General features: G+C 34.7%; 2 protein-coding genes and 1 non-coding gene across 3 annotated transcripts; 1 reads left to right on the top strand and 2 right to left on the bottom strand.

Moving 5' to 3' along the window:
• Nucleotides 1-619: 619 nt before the first annotated feature.
• On the bottom strand, nt 620-9,309 carry LOC123702865 (negative elongation factor A). Its single transcript, XM_045650698.1, has 11 exons — nt 9,100-9,309; nt 7,837-8,091; nt 7,262-7,439; nt 6,675-6,836; nt 6,187-6,273; nt 5,769-5,896; nt 4,851-5,003; nt 4,354-4,419; nt 2,921-3,073; nt 2,395-2,494; nt 620-1,822 (listed from the first exon to the last, which is right to left on the bottom strand). The coding sequence occupies exons 1-11, from the start codon at nt 9,307-9,309 to the stop codon at nt 1,557-1,559; spliced, it is 1,758 nt and encodes a 585-aa protein (XP_045506654.1). The 3' UTR covers nt 620-1,556.
• A 558-nt stretch (nt 9,310-9,867) lies between these two features.
• Nucleotides 9,868-12,515, top strand: LOC123702658. Its single transcript, XM_045650420.1, has 4 exons — nt 9,868-9,985; nt 10,210-10,895; nt 11,476-11,812; nt 12,450-12,515. Exons 1-4 carry the CDS (start codon nt 9,872-9,874, stop codon nt 12,513-12,515), a joined length of 1,203 nt encoding a protein of 400 aa, XP_045506376.1. The 5' UTR covers nt 9,868-9,871.
• A 2,543-nt stretch (nt 12,516-15,058) lies between these two features.
• On the bottom strand, nt 15,059-15,135 carry Trnap-cgg. The gene is given in 2 exon segments: nt 15,059-15,094; nt 15,099-15,135. It is a non-coding gene; the product is annotated as a tRNA-Pro (tRNA).
• Nucleotides 15,136-19,155: the final 4,020 nt, after the last annotated feature.

Below are 19,155 nucleotides of genomic sequence, written 5' to 3'. Positions count from 1 at the left end.
TTGCTCTTACGCGCTAGCTCTAAAGATTTGAAACACCTTATTCGTTTGGGGCATACGTTTGACATGTTATGAGCAAAGGAATAAGAAATATTTTTACAGAGATATTCTCTAATAAAAAAAAGAAAATAAAAACAATTTTTGCATAGTATCGCTTGTAATAATTGCGATAACATTGTCATAGTACGCCCTTGGTCATAATAATTAAAATTCATAATCATAATTTAGATTCAAATTTCATCAAAATTTAAATTATGAAATAATTCATAGTTTAGCCGAACAATATTTTCATATCTTACAGAAAGTGTGATCTTTTTTTTGCAAAATCCAGTGAAACATAAAAAAAATTAACTAATATATTTAACAAGAATCAATTATAATCTTGTTAAAATTTTATAAGATTTCAAAAGCATTTTTTCGAGTCTTTATAACCCATTGACATTCAATTCTTTTAAGCCGTTTTTCCAATGTTTTTTGCCAAGAAGAATATTTTAATTATATTGAGAAAGTGAAGTCCCGTGTCTCCTTAAGGGTAAGGGGCAGATGCATTATACATCTGTTTCACTGATCGATTTTTCTTTTTAGGGACAAGTAGGTGATGAGCCTTCTGTGTCCTACCAGACTGAGACATTTTTTTTTCTTTGTCTACACTGGGAATTGAACCCAGGACCCCTCGGTGCTACGCTCACGCGTCAACCACTTTACCAAGGAGGCGGTCATCTCAGGCTCAATTACATTGAGAGGATCATATTATTTATCCTAGATAATAAACTGTTCAGTATTCAGTTAAAATATATCCTTCCGTTTCGATTCTTCTAAAATTCTCGTTCCATTTTCATTGCCTATTCTATAATATTATAACACTTATAAATATTTCATATTCAGACATACTGTTCTGTTCCATTTTTAGTTAATTCCATTCGTTTCAAATTCAACCAATAGTCTAATCTTATCTTTTGAGATCCATAGACTACACAAAAAATCTGTACTTATTTATCCATATTACTTTTCAATAATTTCTGATATAAATAAACAGTATAAGTTTATATTGTATAAAACCAAATCGCTAACACAAAACATCTAGCTTATAACCATTTAGTTTAGGGCCCTCTTCACAATGGGCAGTGTAGGGCGAGTACTGGCAATCACGATAGTGTAGATCCTAAATGTTTATGATCAACCATCACTGTAGACGTTTATTCACAATCACCGTAATATTTTCGGGACAATTTTTTTTCATATTTCAGGACAATTTTCACACACGGCATGATCTGATCCCATACTAAGCTTTCGCTTGTGTTATGGAAACCAGATTGTGGCCTAGTCCAGTCGGCCAGTCCAGTAGACTGTTCGAGGATCCTCTCTTTTTCCATGGAGGTATTCCACCTTCCTTCTACCACAATGATTATTTGTTGGGCCAACGCTGCCCATTGCGAACGCCCATTTCAAATCCTATTTCACTCCAAATTACCTGATCGTTCCATTGTTCGCTCACATAAATACACATTTTTCCATGGCCGCACTGTCACTTTAACACTTTATACACTACACTGAGTCACTTAACTAACACTCTGATTGGCTATCGACACAACAGGCTGTTGATTATTGGCCGATATAACCGTGGACCCTGGGGGGATCTTCTGCGGGACCATGCCGTCTATATGCCTGTACTTCTTGAGCCTGGTCCACTGGCCGTTGTTGTAGTTCATTTGGAAGTGCATCTCGGAGAGCATTGTGAGGTACGTGTCGTCTGATTGTAGGACATTTTCTATGTTCTCTGAGAGTTTTATTGTCACTATGTTGCCGAGGTTTGGACAGGGGTTGTCTGAAAGAAATGATAGAATATTAGACTATGGTTTTTTCATTTATTTAACAAACTATATTTGTGTATGATTGATTGTGTATTGATTGTGATATAATCATCTATCAATCAATCATCTTCTGCTTACCATGAAAATCAAAGGAGTTGATTTACATGTACATCAGGTAAAAAAGGGCACAATTCATACAAAACGAGTTTTCGAAAAAAATATCATAAAATTATAGTAGTTATATAAAACATTTCAAAACTCAAATATTTAACATTTAAGCACTTAACTTGTTAATTATATGAATCTAATGCATATTTTCATTCAAAACTCTAACCAAAAATTATAATTTACCCCAAAAATAACACCATAAACAAAAAAAAAATACGTGTGGCAATCGGGGAGTGCCGCGGTAAAGCTATTGCATGCTATGCCTTCAAGCCACACCTCCGCCCGTCGGAGTGGGGAGCGTGAGGTTTTTCGTTACGCAATTTCTGGATTCGGTCCCCGCGCTCAAGGCCCGCGATAGAAGCTATGCAATAGCTTAACAAAAGCAATAAATAGCATAAAATACATAAATAGTATTTACCTCTGGATCCAGCCATGAAGCCCAATATGAGCGCCTTCTCGGGCCTCGTCACTCTGTTCGCGTTACGGAACATGTCCTGAGCCTCTAACATTTGCTCGCGCTAGAAATAATAATGTAATTATTAATATTAGTTATATTTAAATAAAATACAAATGTCTGTTTGTAATGTTAAAATAAACAACTATATTATAATCTATAAGAGCAATGATTATAATAAAAATGTTGAACCATGGTACAAAAACAATTTAATAATTTAATTTTAAACATTTTAATTTATTAGCAATGATGAAAAAAGGGAAAAACATTGACAAGCTTTGTTGTCGGTTGTTGCATGTTGCTGTTATTGCCAGATGTTGCTGTTGTTTGGTGTCATATCTCTTGCACTGGTTTAAAATAACTCCCTTTCCCGTCTTGGCAACAACGGCTGTCCCGGCTGGTTGGCCGGCGTCGTTGCTGGCTGTTGCTGTAGTTGCACTTGTTGCTGTTGTATATGTTGCACCGGTTTAATATTATATCTATATCTTACCGTAAGCGACAGCCCACGTCTTGGCAACAACGGCTGTCCCGGCTGGTTGGCCGGCGTCGTTGCTGGCTGTTGCTGTTGTTGCTGCTGCTGCGGTTGTTGCTGCGGCGCTGCCGGTTGCTGTTGTATTTGTTGCACCGGTTGTTGGAGTTGCACCTGCGAATGATGTTTGTTTTTGTTGTGTATTTAATATTTCATCGCTACAAAGTATAAAAATGTAGATTTCCGCCGTCTGTGTGTCTGTATGCTTAGATCTATGACGCAACAGATTTTGATGGGATTTTTTTAAGAGTGATTTAAGAGGAAAGTTTTAGCATCCAATAAAAAAGGTTTTAGACAAAGCGGACGAAGCCGCGGACGGAAACCTAATAATTTATATTTATTGCAAACCCTTATTGACATTTTGCAAAAGAAATCCATACTAATATTATAAATGCGAAAATAACTCTGTCTGTCTGTCTGTCTGTTACTCAATCACGCCTTAACTACTGAACCAATTTGCATGAAATTTGGTATATAGATGTTTTGATAACCGAGAAAGGACATAGGATAGGTTTTATCCCGGAAATCCTACGGGAACGGGTTTTTCTTTGAAAACGCGGGCGAAGCCGCGGGCGGAAAGCTAGTCTTTTTTTTTTTTTTTTTTTTTTTATTGGTAATAGGGAAGCACTTGACCACAATCTCGCCTGATGTTAAGCTGAGATGTGGTCTAAGATGGAACGCGCTTCCCTAGAAGGTACCTGTTCACTCTACGCTTGAAGACCCCCATATTGTACTCGTCGGGGAACACAGACTCAGGAAGCATGTTCCAGTCCCTCGCGGTTCGGATAAAGAATGTGGAACCGAACCGCTTAGTCCGGGTACATGGAACGTCCACCATATGGCGATGCCTAGAATCTGTGCGCCTCGACGATCGATGGAAGAACGGGGATGGCGGAACAAGATCGTGCAGTTCCGCAGCGCACTCTCCAAAGTGTATCCGATAGAAGACCGATAAGCTGGCCACTCTGCGGCGGTGACCGAGGCTTTGGAGCTTTTTGCCTACTAGGTTATCGTCGTTTATGAGCCTCTTGGCACGCCTCTCTATCGCCTCAAGCGCCTCCAGCTGGTACTTGGCGGAACCGTCCCAGAGGTGAGAGCAGTATTCCATGCACGATCGGACTTGTGCTTGATAAAGGTTGAGCAACTGTCCCGGGCTGAAATACTGTCTCACCTTCGCCAGAATTCCAAGCTTTTTTGAGGCTACTTGGGCTTTAGATTCAATGAAGGAACCAAAGTTCAGAGTGGGCGTTAAGGTGATACCAAGAAGCTCGAGGTGGTTAGTTATCGGCACGGACACACCTTGGAAATTCGGAGTCAGGTGGAATGGACTCCGTTTAGCGGAGAATAGACACGAATAGTCTGTTATAAATAAAGATTTTTATGAATATACTGACCGTATGCGGTAATGTCGTGTGTTGTTGTATCGGTTGCGGCGTCTGTTGTACAACTTGTTGCGTCACCTAGAATGAAACATAATTAGATGAACACTTTAATCTTAATATACAGGTTGATTTGTTATTGGTGTAAGACGCGGTGCGAGTCGGACGTGTTCTTACATTTATATCCAGTAACACTGCTATTCCACGGCAACGTGTGATAATCTATACTAATATTATAAAACTGAAGAGTTTGTTTGTTTGAACGCGCTTATCTCAGGAACTACTGGTCCGATTTGAAAATTTTTTTCATCGGGGAAGGAACAAAATTTTTAATGGGCCGTTTTCACTGAGACCATATAGCGACATTTTTCTCTGAATCGCGTAAGCGAAATGTTGTCGCTATAGAACATACAAAGCAGTAGACTGGTCGAACATCCTCCCTTTTTCCGGAGGATTTCCACCTTCCCTCCAGAACCAGCTGGGGCTTGACGCTCTGCAGCATGAGCACGTACCGGCTTGATGTTCTGCAGCAGCACCGCCTTGCCGCCCTGGTGCAGGATGAGCGCGGAGGTGTTGAGCAGGTTCTGCGCGGAGACCAGCACCGGCTTGCCCGCCAGCACCAGCTTGGGCGCGCCGCCCACCACCAGCCCCTTGTTCGCGCCGCCCTACAAGAGATAAATTCATGGTATTACCACAATTTAAACACAGTCTAACTTTAAACCAGGGATAGGTCACTTTAATAGTCGTCTATGGGCCGATTTTTCAATCCTTGGTTAAAATTTATCCGTCCAATAAAATATTACACGAACATTTTAAAATGTCACCTGTACATTGTCAAATACGGACAATTAGAATACATTAAACTACCATTTCAAATATATATATTCTAATTGTCCGTATTTGACAGTTTACAGGTGACATTTTAAAATGTTCGTCTAATACTTTATTGGACGGATAAATTTTACGGCCATATGTAAAATACGACAAAACCAGATTATAGAGAACCCGCGCTTAAAGATAAACCCTGTCTAAAGTTTTTTGTGGCAAGGCAGTCATTATTTAGTTTTGCAACAGATTTTTACACGTTTTTTATATTGTTCAGGTGAAAAGTGTACTTTGTATTTATATAGATGTGATAAGCTTTAAAATGTAGTTGAGAGCTTTAATCTTGAGTCATTTCGACTGGCAATTCAAGAAAATATCGAACATTTCGAGTCTTTTAAGGATAAAAAATATATATAGGATAATAAATATATAACAAGATATAATTTCTTATACCCAATCTTATCTTCTTGATGATATAAAAATAAATACTAATACACTGAAAAAAAATTGAAAAACCTAAACCAAATATCATTCTACGTTGAACACATCTAAGTATTAGTAACCTATACTGCTATAACTTGCCACACGCACACACACACACTAACCTGTTGCAACAGCAATGGCGGCGGTTGCGCGGGCGCAGGTTGCGGTTGCGGTTGCGCGGCGGGTTGCGGGGATCCCGCGCTTTCCGCCGGTTCCGCTTCCGGTTCCGCTGTCGCGTCTGTGCTCGTTGCTGTGGAGTTGGAAAAAAATAAATAAATCAACATAATTTTTTAAGTACCCACGTCTTTTGCCAATAAAAAAGCCGTCGTTTTAACATACTAGATGTCATGTGGATAGGCACTTTTATTTCGTTAAAAAAGACAGCATACAATCATTATTAAGACTTAAAAGTATATTTTAAATGATATCCACATAATAATATATTTTTCATACTTGCAATAATATGTTAAATACATTTTTGTTATTCATATTATGTATGTGTTAGTTAACAAATACATGTACAACCATATAAAAACTTACTTGCAGGTTGTTCTTCAGTCTTGGCGGTTTTGAAGTCAGGCGGCGGCGGCGAAGCGGGGGGAGCCTTTTTGACACCCTCTTCCATTTCTAATTGAAAATATTGAGAAATTATATAAAATAATCAGCCTAAATCAATACATAAGCAGTAATATTATTACAATGGCCTTAAAGTATGACTATAATGTATATTCAAGTGAGTATTATACTTTTTGTAACTTTTCTTTGTCAACTACCCTCTTTTTGTTTGTATACAACTGGTTCTAATTAAATTTCCAAGACTTTTAATAAACAAACAGTACAAACTCTTTTATTAATTATTATTTCATATTATATATATTTTTATTCCATCATTTAAATAAGGCGCGTGCGTTGTGCCGGTCGAGGTTAGACCGATTAAAGGTTGAAACGGTTTTTGAACCAGTACGTACGTGACTTTAGCGGCTAATTGACACGCACGCAATACACATGCACCGTCTCTGTACACTCACCAAGCTTCCTTCTCTTCTTGATCTGCGCATGCGTGGCGGGCTGTTCCGTGATATCTAGCAGCTTGATACCAGCACGTGGCGGCGGGCGGCCCGCCGGGGGCGCGGGGACAGCTCGGGCCCCGCTCCGGGCCGCCCAGCGGGACGGCAGGCCTTTTAGCGGCGCTGATAAAACAGGTAATTACTTAGAAATTATAGAGATTTAGTCACAGGGACCACTCAAAAAACACTCTGTAAAGTTTTCGAAACGTCCGGTTGATGATAGTTAATAAGTTGCGTCTGAAATCCGTTAAGATCTTCAATTTCAAAATGTGTAATTACTCGTAAAATCAAACACAAAAAAACTACAGGTTATCAATTTTAACTAGTTGTCAAACAAAAGGATATAAAGTGAAATACATTTTCAAAGTTATTTAATCCATACCAAGTGTTGTTTGTCGTTCTTCCATATTGTTGAAGAGATATTTTATAGTTTAATTTTTGTAACTGGAGATAGTTAGCAGGCCGGTCAGTAATATGGGATCATTAAAAAAAAAGAAACCGTTTTTATGCTCCTAATATTATGTGTTACATGAAATAAACTATCATACTTGTATCAGTCATTTTCCTCGGCATGCCTCGACTCCTCACAGGCACTGTTGGCGTTTGTGCCTTCTTCTGATTAGCTTGTACCTCCGCAGCCTTCGCTAGCAGTTCACTCCTTAACGCTACCGACTTCGGTTTACGTTTAAGCGTAAAATGTTTCACTGGGTTGGGCTGCTGGCCCACCTGGAAGAAAAATAATTCAAAAAGTAACATTAAATACAATGCAGAATAACTTATTATATAAATGTTATTTATGACACAAGTGAGCCAACAGTATAATTTAAAATCTGTAAATTCATAAAAATTCTAATTATATTGTAAATATTAAAATTGATTGAATGACAGTCCAGGCTATAAGTTTAAATGGTGACATTTAACAACCAAGCTAGGCGATTTATTAATTGTTTAATTAAGCTAGTTCCATCTCATGTATATTACAAGGAAAGTAATATTGTAATTACTGTTTTAATGTAAATATTAACTACAACATATTTATTAGCTTGAACTTTAATTTATAACGCACAACAGTCTTGACTCAAAAGTATCATATAGAAGTTTTAATTATTTAGAAAGTACTCACCACTGAAACTAAGGCATTTTTGTTTAAATACAGGCACTCAAGTGGCAACAGTCCCAGATCTGAATGTTTGGCCAGCGATTTCCTCAATTCATTGATCATATCACTGAATATAGGCCTGGTCTCGTCGAATTCTGCTATCTCGGTATTAAGAGTGCCCGCGGAGGGAAATGTCTTGAGGACCTCGGCAAGCATCGCCACCCAGAGGTCAGAGTCCACCGCCGCCACTTCAATAATTTCTTCCAGCTCATTTTTCCACTGTAAGTACATATTAGTTTCATTTATATCAATAATCTGTATAAAGACTTGATTTGTTATTATAAATACAAAGGAGCCAAGTACTATGTATTATAAATTATATATAATACATAGTATATAGCACATATATAGTACATAATATGATAACTTCTTTTTCCTCAGTGATTTATATTAGATAGGTAGGCATTTTAAATTGACTTTGTACTATATGTAATATCCATCCATTAATATCTGTACAGAATTGGTTTAAATGTGTCTACATAGTGTTTTAATCTAAAAGCACCATTAAAGTAATATTATGTATTCCTATATCACCTTATGTATTTATTAATTATACAACATAATCTATTTTGACAATACTTCTGAAGGAATTCTAGTTGAATGAATAAATGTTTGTAGTCATTTCTGAGTTTAAATTATGCCAAAGACAAGAAAACTAAAAATGCAAACATTTAAAACTATGTTGATCAATATTGTAAGTATAAAGTGAAAAAAATATTAGTTTGTTTCAAATAGTAAATAAATAACTATTTCCAATATGAATTTATCATTCCATCTAAATGTTTATGATAAACACATGCAATGTATAACCTATATTAGGCAACATAAAAATTGTTTATACCAAATAAAAACAATAAACTCGTTCCTTAAATGATAATGTTAGTGTAAAAATGTGAAGTTATTTTTATTTTCTTTTCTACATGAACCAAACACAGGGTAAGTGCGTTGGAATCGAATTCAATTGATTAATTAATAGATAAATTAATCTAAATTGATCCATTCAAGGCTTCATACAATTTCAGTCAATATTAGACAGAAAACAACGTGTATATATTCTGGTATTTAATAATATCATCGATAAATTATAGTATTTATTTTATGACAACAAAGTTCAAATTATATACGCATTTTTTGTCTCGCTTCCACCGATTCCAATTCAATAATGTACGAAAGAGATATTAAACGTCATACAGTTACGCAAAACCATAGAATAGAAAGAAAAGTTACCTCTTCAACATTTCTGCGCGGGATATGAAAGAAACTAAGCAACAATTTGAGTTTCACTTGCGTTTGCAAATCTGGAAAACAATCCTTGATATTTTTTAAAACTTCCGCATTTAATTGTGTGCAAATTGAACCGGTAGTCCACGAATCATTCGAAGTTCCGAGTTTATTGTGGAGCCACAAAGATGTGTCACTATCCCGAACGTTCGCCATCTTGCAACTGAAATAGTGACGTATCGCCCATGTTGTTTGTTGTCGTAATGTCAACGTGCGCTTTTACCGATTTATCGATTATTGTGAATGTCGATTTTTTCATTTTAAAATTCTTAAATACCTATTTATTTACGGAATATATAAAAATAAGAACAGTTTCAAGTTAATATATTTTTCAAATTATATCATACGCAACTTGTGTATTGTTGATTTCATAAAAGAAAAATAAACCTTGCTTATATTACTAATTCGTATAAATGTCTTTTTATTCATTTTAAATCTTTTTTATTGATCAATGGAAATAATAAAACAATTTTATTTGTTGTTTCAATGTAAATTTTTAATTTTTGAATTAAACATGTCAATCGTATTTTATAAAACCAAAAAGCTTGTATTTGGTCAACATAAATTACATGGAAAAAAAACAACTGTTGATTAATGGCGGTAAAATTTTCAAACAAAAATATTGCTATGACAATAATTTTCATTATTATTTATTGATTCAACAAAACCAGTCATATATTCGTTCATTTTCAATTTATATCTTTACTTCTTTCAGAGAATGTCGTACGATCATTCTTGTGATCCGTATGAAGAAGACAATAATGAAACATCATTAGATTTACATTCAAACAATTTAGAAACGTTTCCTAAGCTCGACTATAAACTTGTAAATGTAAGTAAAATTTATTTTATAATTTCTTGTTCGTGGATCGTCGTGGATTTTCCTTCAGTAAAAGCTTTAGTGTAGTACTTTTATTATACCCTCTGGCTATGGGCTTTTAGAGTCGACCTACTTAATTTGTGAATCTTAACTATGTTAATCTTCCTAATCAGTATTGATTATATGTGTAATAGGTATTACAAATTATTTTTTAAGTCAAAACCTTTCATTTTCAGGCAATTTATTTACAGAATAATTCCATTAAGGCTATTCCTGAGGACTTCTTTCCATCCTGTCCAAATTTAACATGGCTCGATTTACGTGATAACGATATCGAAAGCATTCCCGTATCGATTAAAAACCACCCTCAACTAACGCATTTGCTACTACAAAATAATAAAATTATAACCTTGCCAAATGAACTAGGCACCGTTATGACATTAAAAGTGCTTCAGTTGAGCGGAAATCCGCTTACTTACCCGCCAAAAGAAATAATAAGCGCGGGAACGTCGAAAATTTTATCATTTCTATATGATAATTACATGGCGAATCTACTTTTCCTAGATTCGAAATCTCTCTCAGAAGTGAGCGAATCAAACGAAACTTCTCATGAAGCTAGAAGTTACAATTCAGTTTTAGATGGTAGTGAAATTAAAAACAGTAAAATGTGCGTCCAATTTAATGATAGGGACGAGGAAAGTGAATATTACGATAAAGCAAAGGGAAAATGTCGTAAATTGGCGGTAAGTCGACATAAAATTTTGTCGCCGCATTGTCAGAGCGCTAAATACCTCCGACCGGTGCGGACGTCCGGTAAAGAGGTGCAAGATAAAAAAATATTGCAGAGTCATTTGAGAGATATTGCTGTTCAAAAACGAAAGGATTTCTTGGCGAGGGCAGAGAAAATTATTCAGGATAAGAAGTAAGTTACAACTTAATTGGAGATTTGTGGTTGTGTATAGGTGACTTGATATAGGTGTAATAGTTTTAAAGGAATGAAAGTATACCTTTTTATCGTTTTCCTGAAGAATTGGGCAAATTTTCAAACAAAGTAAAAATGAAAAAAAAAATCTGAAAGTAATGTTTCGGCTAGGTAGGTAATATACTCTAAATTATCTATAGTTTCATCCCTTTATTTAAACTAATATTATAAAGAGGAAAGGTTTGTAATTATGTATGTATGGTTTTCACGCATAAACTGCTGGACCGATTTTGATGAAATTTGGCACAGACAATCTTTAGACCCTGAGAAAGAATATAGGCTACCTTTTATTGCGAAATATGTACCACGGGCGAAGCCGGGGTGGACCGCTAGTAACTATTACACCTATAACAAGTTACCCTGTAAACCAAAAGAACTAGATCCTAGATCTAAAAGTTGGAATGAATTTCACTAACTCCCTGAAATATTTTTTAATATTTTATTATTCTCTAAGCTGTAGTTGTGTACTAAATGTGTATTTCATGCTTCTTATACCAAACTAATTATAACCATCTCCCAGGAATATGGAGCTACTCAAGAACTGGCGGACCACTTACAAAACTCGCCAATTATTCATGACTAGTGACAAACAAACTGACATTAATTATCCTTACGATACATGTGCAGAATATATGACGTTCTTATCTAGAGAGGATATAGAGAAAGATCTACCAGATAAGTTTAGAAAGAAAATAATAAGAAAGTCGAAACCGACTGTGCCCAGAAAGAGCAGTAATGATGTTCACTTGGCCATGAAGATAAAGAAATTATTTGAGAATTTGGAAGCTATTGATTTGGAGAAGAGAGAAATGACTCCGCGTACGGAACAGAGAGTTTTGTTGAATGAGATACAGAAAGTGAGTGTTTTTATATATTATTGGTCTACCCGCGCTTAAAGATAAACCCTGTTTATAGTTTTTTGTAAGACAGTATGTTTTCGAAATAGTAGCGTAGTTTTAGTTAATAAATCTATACTAATATTATAAAGCTAAAGATTTTGTTTGTTTGAACGCGCTAATCTCAGGAACTACTGGTCCGATTTGAAAAAATATTTTGGCGTTAGATAGCCCATTTATCATCACGCTAAGACCGATAGGAGCGGAGCAATGCGGGTAAAACCGCGTGGCACAGCTAGTTTCAGTAAGGAAGATGATAGGGAGTATTTAATAAATGAGAAATTAAAGCATGTTTCCTTTACCATTATATTTTAACAGTAGTTAGATATTGTTTCGTTGTTTGAATAGATGAAAATTGAAAGAAACATGTTTACGAAGTGTAACTTCTATAGGCGCGTTGAGAGTAAAAGTTCAAGGTCGCGTCATGGCAATACCGTCACATCATGGCGTCAATTTTAGTACCTACTTATCTTTGAATCTTGGCATAGAAGTTTCGCTTCGGACACGTGTGCTCGGAACACGCGATCCTTTTTTCTGTATTCATGTATTGATACTAAGAAGTACTTACATTACCATTAAAAAGCTATTTTCATTTCAGATAACGGAAATCAAGCAGAAGTTATCGGAGTTGTCTTTATCCAACGCAAGATCTGTTTTAGATTGAAATATCGTCATTAGATATAGCTATTTAGCAAAATAACCAATATTTATATAAAATATCTAGCTATTTAGTTAGATATTTTATATAAATATTGGCTATTTTGAATGTGGTTGTAATAAAATATTATTAAATATTTCTGCATTTTTATTTCCCTTGTCGTGTAATCTGCAGAATACCTACCTACAGCTCTTGTTGTAAATCAGCTAAAATGTATATCACTTGAACTAGAAATTAGGGACCTATTGCAAAGTTAAAAGCATGATTTACGCTACAACGTGCCGGGGACGAGCCGTACCGGAGCCCGGAGCCGGGAAACAAAACAATATCCATACTCATTTCCACACCGTGCCCTGTCCGTGCACGGCCAAGCCACATTAATGGTACTTCATACAAAGAGTAAACAATAATTGTTACATATTTGTATTCTCTTTGTAAACAATAAAAATAATTGATCGAGCCTCGGACGGGGTATGGCCCGGTCGCAACACAATGTAGCATAAATCAGCTTTCGCATCTTTGAATTCAGTAAGCGCAAAAATGCATACAAATTAAATATACCCACCCACACATTCTGATTTTTTCAGATCATTCTGTTAAAATTAAGGTTAAAATGTGTCTGACATATGGTCTGAATTTAGGTAGTTAAAGAATTCAGAAAGTGCATCTTTCGAACATATAACACTGGATTAAAATTATTCTGAATCTGATTTTTTAGTTTCTACAAAATGATATAGTTATTTTCTAAATTCATAATCTTAATTTTATAGTCTGAAATTTAGAACGCACGTCGGTTACTTTTTCTAATCTAACTAAAAAATTTAGATTCTGAAAAAAAGTCCAAATGTTCGACTAAAATCTTTCTATAATTAGATTCTAAATTCAGACGGGTAATGCGTTAGTTTGTAGTTACTATATTTTCAATTTTTAAGATACTAAAGGCACTCTACGGATCTGGCCGCCGAATACCAGAATGCCTGTCTGAATTCATAATCTAAATTATAATAGAACTTGCTAGCTTTTGCGGGAACGTGGAACATCGAAACATCCCCGTGGGAATTTCCTTTGTCGCTCGTATCTATTCGCTTTATAATGACTAGCTTTTAACTTAAATCGCCCACGTAATCATAGCAGAATCCGCATAGTTACCGTTTCCGTTTGAATTTTTTGATATAAACTATATCCTATGTGTTAATCCAAGTTACCTTCTATGTGTGTGTGCCAAATTTCATTAAAATCGGTTCAACTGTTTTGCACGAATGAGTAACAAACAAACATAGGTACCTACAAACTTTAGTGCATACTGCATACATACATTGAGCGTTTGCCAAAACATAGCAACAAAGGATTTTAAATGATTCAATTTTGAGTTATTGTTTAATAATAGTGATATCATGATGCAATTAAGACCAAAAATATCAGGAAAATTCTATAAACATTGAGTAAAAATTGTATAAATGAGGATAAAGGAATAAATAAAACACGTTCATTTATAATTTATAAACAGATTTATTTCAATGTAATGGCCGGCACCCGAAAGTGATATAAAAATTATAACACTATTACATAATTAAAAGCAAGCAAATTTTAAAATACAACCATATTATTGAATCAGACCTCAATTTTTTACATTAAAAATTATATGTAATACGTTATACAATAACGTAGTCTCTATTTTTCTATGCATGCAAATAAATTGAATTGCTTTTTTATAGCACTCGTTATTTACAACGGTTTCTGGTAGTTCTTAGGGCGGCCGTACACGGACCACTTCAAGCAGTTGAGACCGACGCGGACGGCTTGAAGCCGCAACCGCGCGGTGAACTATAGACATCTATTCATTTATTCACAGTCGTAGGTACACGGACTGCTCAACTGCGCGGTTTATAGCGACAGCTCGAGCAGTCAATGACCGATCGCTCGAGCAGTCCTTGTACGTTGCTCAGCCGTTAACTGCTTGAGCAGTCCGTAAACGGCCGGGCTTAGTAGCATTTATTACAATGCCAAAAATTGGAATTATTTGCAATCAAATATATGTAACGAAAATCTATGGATTCTTAACCTATAATAAAATTGTGATAAAATAATACAAGCAATAAACAAAAATGGCTATATGTTTCTATTTTTATTCAAATAAAATATGCAAGCTTACAATTAAACATATAATTTAGATACAGAGCAAACCAGGATACATAACTTATAGCTACATTTATATAATACAACTAGCTTTCCGCCCGCGGCTTCGCCCGCGTTTTCAAAGAAAAATCCACATAGTTCCCGTTCCCAAGGGATTTCCGGGATAAAACCTATCCTATCTCTCAAGTTGGATCGAACTGCACATGGTGTGCGAATTTTATTACAATCGGTTAAGTGGTTTAGGAGTCCATTGAGGACAAACATTGTGACACGAGATTTATATATATTAAGATTAGTGATGTTTCTATCTTCAAACATTGGAAGAATAATAATTACATACGAAATAATACTTTTTATATAAGCATGACTGAAAATATAATTGCTATAAATTTATAAAGAATAGAAAAAATTCGATCACGAGGCGGGACTCGAACCCGCATCCTTTCGCGCCATTCCGGGGCGGATGCCTGACCAACTCGGCCACTCGTGACCCGCCAGAGCGATCGAATTTATTCTATTCTTTCAGTTTTATGTGTCTAAGGGACACACCGAACTTCGATAAGTTTTTCTATTCTTTATAAAGCATTTGAATGCCATAAAACCAAAAATATAATTGCTACTTCTGAAAAACTATTCAAATAGGACCATACTGTGATATTGCAAGACCTATATGTGAAAACTATAGTTGTCTCTTTCTATCGTTTGTAAAACACATGAGATAGAATTACTTTACGAGAAGATTAAACATTTGATATAGGTACCGATTAGAGAGAGACACCAATTCTATCATAACTTTCCGTTTCTCACTCATAAAACATATTTATGTGTCAGGTAAATAATATAAAAGAAAGAGACAGGTGAAAATTCTGTAAAAACTGCTACATACAATTACTGAATTGATAATTTTGGTGAAAAGGTAACGGAAATTCACAGAGAATTTTATATATTTACGGTCTTGCTAACAAAAAGTTAAACAACGGATAAATTTCTACCATTTTCTACCATAGCTGTGTCCTGCTCTTGCTCACATGAAACGTCAATCATAAAAACAAGACAGGTTATTGCAATAACTAATCCATTGCACAGCGAATGGGTAACATTTAATTGGTAAGACCGTTAAATTATATAATGTCGTAATCCGCCAAAAGATAAAGCGTATATGAACAATAAAAAAATAAGTTTAAAAAATCAAATTTGAAGCAAGCTTATTAAAGATCCTTAAAACTATTCTTTCTTTCTTTCTTCTTTAAAACTATTCAATTTCTAGCTTTCCTATCTAAAAGTTAATCTAAATACACTATTATTACTATATTAATTACTTTTTAACGGAGCATATACATATAACATTTGATACATTTATACAGGGTGTAATCGTTGTGAGCACAGGCGATTATTCCGTAACTATTGCTGATAACAAAAAAAAAATTTTGTCTGTAAAGTCGGTTTACTGACGATAGTTGAACGTGACAACGTCCGATTGTGCTTCTTTGTCGCTCGTTCCGCGCTCTCGCTCGCATTTCAAGCCTTACATGGAACGCCTCAGATGAGTCAGAGCGAGGTAACGCCGCATGCGTCATGTTTTTTCGTGCGTGCAGCCAGCTTTATCGAATTATAAGACGTTGTCACGTCAAAAACTTTAAACTGATATCGAAAGCCCTTCACCTAATGAGTAAAATTATAATAATAACTTTTTTAAAAATAAAACGGGAAATATCCAAAATTTTTACATCAAACACACCCATACATTTAGTATTGGTATTTTACTCATTAGGTAAATAGCTTTCGATATCAGTTTAAAGTTTTTGACGTGACAACGTCTTATAATTCGATAGAGCCGGTTGCACGCACGAAAAAGTATGACTCATGCGTCGTTACCTCGCTCTGAGGCGTTCCATGTAGGCTTGAAGTGCAAGCGAGAACGCGGAACGAGCGACAAAGAAGCAAAATTGGCCTGAAGACGTTGTCACGTTCAACTATCCTCAGTAAACCGACTTTACAGACAACCATTTTTTGATAAGTGCAATAGTTAAGGAATAAACGCCTGTGCACACTGAACGATTACACCCTGTATACTTTCACTATCGACTCAATATCTATTGTTATTTGTTATCAAAAGTATAAAAAGTAAAAACTAAAAAAATTTTCTATGGTGTCAAAGAAAGTTGAAATCTGAAAGGAATTTGATATTTTCGTGTCGTTATTAGTATGATAAATAGCGTGTGTGCCGAGCACACGTGTTAGAAGTGAAACTTCTTCCAAGATCCGTCACTTAATGGAGCAAGGCGACAATTTTGGTATTTCAAAGATATAGATAAATATCTTGCCAAAGAAGTTTCACTTTTGACACGTATTCGATTTCGATAAATATCTTCTGAAGTAATATTACGACACGATGATTCTACTTGCTCAAAACATCACTACATAGTGTAAAACAAACAAAGTCACTTTCTCTGTCCCTATGTATGCTTAATTCTTTAAAACTACGCAACGGATTTTGATGTGGTTTTTTTTAATAGATAGAGTGATTCAAGAGGAAAGTTTTAGTATATAATTTATAAGGTTTAAGTTAAAGCGGGCGAAACCGCGGGCGGTAAGCTAGTAACATAATAAAAATTATTAGTACCATAATATGCTGACGTCAGTCATTATTTCAGACGTTTTTCCCATTGCGGTTTTTCCATAGGTAACATTTCAAATTTACGTAACGTTCATTTACACGTAGGTACATGAGTCAGAGGCCTTTTCAAAATATTCACACAGGTGAATAACCACATTCGTATAATAATTATATTTATGAACTTGTGATAAGAGTTAAGGGTGTCTATATTATTTTCGAGTGATTTCCTGATTTTGTCCTACAATAAACTCAAATAAAAGTACTTAAATACCATACATAAGTATATATTTATTATACAGACTTATTTATTATCAATTTCTATCATATTTTTCTAATACAAATACACTTTTTATCAAGTTTTTTTTATTTATTTTTAAGATTATGTTTGGAAAGAAAATAAACTCAAATAGCAGAACAATTTTGATTATCATAAAGTATAAACTATCATATTATAAGTAAAAAGGTTTTAGCGCTGCGTGATTGGCACGTAAAAATGTGACTAATTAGCATCTTTTGCTTACGACGTGAATAGTCTGCCGTTTTTAAATATATGTATTTGAAAGAATGTTCCCTATTCCCAATAAAAAAAAAATGCCGGGGACTGCCGCGGTAAAGCTATTGCATAGCATGCCTTCAAGCCTGTGACTGTCGGAGTGGGGAGCGTGAGGTTTTTCGTTACGCAATTTCTGGATTCGTTCCCCGCGCTCAAGGCCCGCGATAGAAGCTATGCAATAGCTTAAAAAAAATGTTGTGTAGGTAACCTATCTATACCTTTTTACTTAAAATAATATCATCTTCTGCATTTTCGATTCCTAATACGCCACAACATTAATTTAGTTATTTACAACATTTACGCACAAAATCCGATCACTAACACTTTCTCTATCACAATACCGTCAAGCGATTTCAGTCTTTACACACATGATGACTAGGCTCATTTTCGATCGAATTCAAAACCGCCAACCATTTACTACTAATTAATAGTAGGATATATTTACATATTATATCAGACGATAATTATTATCAAATTATTCCAAAATCTTCGAATTTTCCACCCATTTAGTTCAATATTAAATCGAATAAAATTGTGAATTCCTAATTTTTTTTTCAATGATTTCTGATACGAACTACTTATTAATTATAAAGAAATAAAAACTAGATTAATCTTCGCAGAAGATTTTCTACTTAAAAATTTTAATACATACCTAGTAGTTAGTTCCATTTACATATTTTGTTTTGGTAGTTTTTATTGCATTAAACTTAATTTGTTTTAAAATCCTGTTTATTTAGATGCATAGGTAGCGATAATTTTGCCCGTTCGAAATTTAATACATGTAATATTATCGTTTTATAGATTTCAACAGTTTTTTTTATGATTTTTTTTTTAGTTAAAATGAATGAAACCAAAATACGTCATTTTTTATCATATATATTTGTGTATTATTAATATTCATCAATATATTGGTCTATCTACAGTGACGGAGCATTGGCAGTAAAGTTTAGAATTTTTTTATTTATTGATTGTGAGGGTAGTCGGAAAATACTTATAAGTTTATACGAGAGTTTTTAAGAAATTGAGTTTTTCAGTCTGGGTCTTTATGTAGGCTAAAAGTCAACCCTTTATGGTTTTACGACCAAAAAAAAAAATAAACAATATTATTACTACGTAACTTTATTTTAGAGTTACGTATTATAACTGAAAGTTTTAACGTCGAAATAAAAAAAAATGAGAGAAGCTTTTTTTAATATTTTTTTTTATTTTTATTCTTTTAACATTTACGCAGTTTTACATTTTTAGTATCTTATCACTAAGAAGAAATCGTCCAGCAGCATTATTAGGAGCTAGCAGATTGCAAATATGGTTATTTTTTTTTATTTATTAATAATTTTTTT

This window comes from Colias croceus, chromosome 24 (assembly GCF_905220415.1).
Source record: "Colias croceus chromosome 24, ilColCroc2.1".
Taxonomy (NCBI): domain Eukaryota; kingdom Metazoa; phylum Arthropoda; class Insecta; order Lepidoptera; family Pieridae; genus Colias; species Colias croceus.
This window is presented reverse-complemented; position numbering and strand designations above follow the sequence as displayed.